Genomic DNA, 4,065 nt, shown 5'->3' with positions numbered 1-4,065 from the left:
CCAGGGTTTGGTAAAACCCAGAACCACTGAACAGGCATATTGTGTGTTGACAGCCCATGCCTGTGCATCTGTTATATACAGTACAAGTATAACATAATGTATAACAGCCTCTATGGTATTTTACTATTAAGCGAGCGCTATTTCTAATTTCCATGAAACTTTAATAAGGTACATTGACTGAAAACTGTAAGAATCTTTAAACACTTTTCGAGATGTCGGCTTCAAGAATGGGCCAGATATTGAGCAAGAAATCAATTCCAATGAGTGGTTATACATATTTAATCTATAGGTTCTTGACATTTCAAGCATTGTGTCACGCAGAGGTTTGCTTTTACCAACTCCCGTTCATTTTACAGCAAAAAAATAAATAAGCAAGAAAAATGTATACAGCAGCGGCAGAATTAAATATATATGAACACTGTAGTGGATTTTGCAGCATATGTAGTGTTGTCAGGAATGCTTGAGGCTAGGAAATAAAGGTTTAATAGCTACAGTACGATAACCACATATACGATCTCATCTGTCATTGAAAAGATGTCAAACACTGAAAGCGAGACAACTCGTGAATGCTGAACTATTTTCTAACCAGTCTTCAGGCTCTCTATAGATCTTCATGCAATTCTCATGATGTCAGAACATGCTTGGCTAGCTGCGGTTAGCATCCATTAATGGATGTAATGGCTGTAAGGTGGATGCTCTCGGGATGACAGAGGGGATTTAGAGGAAGAGGCAAATCAAGTTGGACAGGAGCTGTTGTTGGCAGCTCCGTTGGGATGTCTCCACTTGTCAAAGGGGACATGGGGAGTCTCCACAATCATGGCCAACGTTTATTTACATTACGTTCATCACCTCTCAGGTCTTGCCTTGCTGCTTTTAAAGTCGTGTATTTCTCCTCTGCATGTTTTTCCCATGAAGTGGTTCAAAAGAGAAATGGCCAGAGGGTGTTTTCTTTCCTGATTGGGCCGATCCACTTGTTTTTCACACCATGTAGAATGACCTCACTCTGGGGGCCTCATGATCTTACATTTCATGATTGACAGCTGCCCTTGACTCCGGCGCGGCGTCTCACAGGAGGATCGGTGGATGTTGCGGTCTTGTGAGAGGCGAGCCGAGCTGCCACGCTGCTGCTGCTGATGCAGCCGGAGACGCTGGCGGTCGTGTCTGAGGGGTTCGCAGCACAGTCACCCAGGGGTAATTGCCTGAGCAGTGGGGTGAGGGGCAGATGAAGTGATTTCAGCACCTCTAAATTAAACATGGTTCAAGGATTATGAACAATCCACAGGCTGCTTCACCGTAAACCCTGAACCATTCACAGAGCCTTTTCCAACTGAGGAATACACATGCTGTTTGGAGGTGTGAATCGAGTTGAATTTAAAGGGGAAGGTCTCCGTATTTGTTTTCAGCACCACTGAATTAAACATGCTTCATGGAATGGGGACAATCCATACGCCGCCCCAGACTGCAAACACTGCCATCCAAAGGGGATTTAACTGAAATTTAAAGGAGATGATTCACAATTTGATCTTTAAATTAAACATGCTCCAAGGACTAGGGACAATCCAGGAGCTGCTTCAAAACAAGTTGAGCTCCAGAACAATCCACGGGCTGCTTTTTAAATGAGAGATTATACATATTTCAAAATGCGTATTGTGCTGCATTTTGTAGCCGAGCGCGTTTTGGAGACTGTGGTTTGCTGCATCTAAATGTGCCCTGTGTGTGTTTCAGCTAATGTTTAAAATCCCCATTGGATTTGCAAGATTTAGTGCCGTAGACAAAAAGTTTGTTTTGTGCCTCCTGTCTGCCCACTTAATCTTCTTTAGAGTTTCACTCCTGTTCTTTTTTCTAATCTGAATCTGTGGCCGATTTCTCTCAGCGGCTTTACCTTCATATTGTTCTGCATGCCAGTAGATAACAGTGCTGTTTTAAATCTGTCACATTGTGGTGCACATTTTTTGCATCAAATGACTATCATTTGTGTGCCGTCTTGCAGTATGAAAAACCTGTTTTGCAGTCATTGCAGTTTAGTCAGTCTACTATTCTATGTTAGAGAAATGTCCTGCATGCAGTAGAGCTGGTATTTTGTCTCTGTCAGCAGTGAGAAATATTTTCTCAGCGACTGACAGCAGGAAAAGTGGGAGCAGAGCTGTGTGTTTCGGACCTTGCTAATGCAGTTCAAACCATACCAGGTATTCTCTATGCCATCTGTGCATCTGTGACTGACAGTGTGCATGTCAAAGTGTGACCCCTCTCGTCAAACCCTCGTTTGGGACTTGTCAAAATCCACTTAACCACTCAGACATGAATGGTTAAGCTCTTTTACTGATCCTCTTTTTCTCTTTAGGGGGCCCCGGGGCTGTCGATCTAGACCGGGCCCTTGGGCGCTCTGGAGTAGCAGCAATTCTCACATGCATTTCTGACTTATAATGACTATTACTGCTGTCATTTAAAGCTTATCTGGCTTCAGTTATATTTCTGTACCACTTTCACTTATCTAAACATTTTAGAGCCAGTTGGAGAATGCCAAAAATACACCATTATTGAAGGTAGAGTAGGTGATACTAATCCAATACAGTTTTGATCATTTTAGTGAATATGTTGTTGAGAGCTGTCTGTTCTGTGTGTGTGTGTGTGCGCTAAAAAATCCAATGTTTGCACACAGCCCTGGTTCTTTGAATGGGAATTTGAACAAAGTGGACCAGTTTAAATCTTAATTTTTTAAATCTCCGCCCACATGAGCAGGTTTCAGAAATAATTTCTGTGAATACACACCTTGATCTTAATGTTTACCTGCAGTCAAATAATTAAATTTCTTGCTGTTGTTTGAGTAAATGACCTTCAGTAGCCCTTCCAACTCCTCACTGGAGAAACTTTTCATTTCTGCTGCTAAGGTAGCATCTTAAGATGAAGGTAACACTTAACCAATATATGTACTTTAATACGTTCTCTGTACCATGCAGTCGCTCAGCAGTGATTCCTGTCAGGCTTTGCTTTTTCACCAGAAACAGATGAATGTGTGTCTCGGTCTCTCGAGCACAGACTGATCTCCTCAGGGATCAAAGCTCAGATGAGCACTCGGGCGCTGCAGGTTGACATAAAGTCAGGAGACTTGACTGAGATAGAAAAGGCGATGGCTGACAGGGAGGAAAGGCATCCGGTTTCTCCTCCTGTGCACCGAGGTGACAAGCAGCCCGCCGCTGTGTAGCCAGGCGGAAAACTGCCCTTTCTGGCATGAGCTACCTCTGGCCTTTGGCACCGAACACTGAGCGTAGCCCTCCACCATCTCCACCATCCATCTGCAGCTCAGCGTAATCTGCAGCCTCCTGCCTCAGATCTGACACTGGTATTGTTACCTGCTGCTGCGGCTGCTCTGGAGTCAGTGGTCAGCTGTTAAAGATGAAGATTACAGGCACTGTTGTCATGATTAGACAAAGATGCTGAGGGTTATTTCTCCACACTTAATCTCAGTGGCTAATACTACAAGCAAATGAGGTCACGGCCCTGATACTTACTTAATGCCTGCAGGGTCTGTAAACATGCCTTTGTTGATACATGTAGACACGCTACATCAGTGAGCGCAGGAGGAAAGAGGAAAATCACAGCGCTGTTTCTTCTGGAAATATTTCATTTCCACTCAACCTAATGTGTCCAATTTACTTTATAACTCGTTATCACTACCCTCAGATCTTGTGCATTGGAGCCTCAGTAAGTCACTGAAAGATGTTGATTACTATCTGCTGCCACCTGCTGGTGCATGAAGTTAAAGGAAAACATAGGTAAAGCATATAATGTCTGCTCACCATGCATACTTTAGTTTAGATTACATACTGTTGGCCAGTTGCTTTGTAAGAGTATCTTTTATTTGTATTTATTTTCTGTAAGGTGAGGGTTGAAGAGCAACAAGAAAAGTGAGTTGAGGATTGAATAGGTTCCACTGTACATGTTTGCTCAAGTGTAATCGTCCTGTCAGTGTTTAAGATACATTTCAGCCTAATTTTCTGTACTTAGGTTCATTTTAACAACTTACTTTGATCGATTGATAGACTGATAAATGAACAGATAGATGGA

At 42.9% G+C, this 4,065-nt stretch overlaps 1 protein-coding gene across 1 annotated transcript in view; it reads left to right on the top strand.

Annotated features, from left to right (window-relative positions):
* Positions 1-2,365, top strand: part of LOC103364215 (sterile alpha motif domain-containing protein 5-like) — a 33,194-nt gene extending 30,829 nt beyond the window's left edge. The window contains exon 2 of the mRNA XM_008291262.1: positions 2,342-2,365. Coding sequence (XP_008289484.1) covers positions 2,342-2,365 — 24 coding nt within the window. The remainder of the gene's footprint in view (positions 1-2,341) is intronic.
* The last annotated feature ends 1,700 nt before the right edge of the window (positions 2,366-4,065 follow it).

The sequence above is a fragment of the Stegastes partitus genome, unplaced genomic scaffold (assembly GCF_000690725.1).
Source record: "Stegastes partitus isolate 25-593 unplaced genomic scaffold, Stegastes_partitus-1.0.2 Scaffold727, whole genome shotgun sequence".
NCBI classification, from domain to species: Eukaryota; Metazoa; Chordata; class Actinopteri; family Pomacentridae; genus Stegastes; species Stegastes partitus.
Note: the sequence above shows the minus strand (reverse complement) of the source record. Positions and strands in the feature narration are given on the sequence as shown.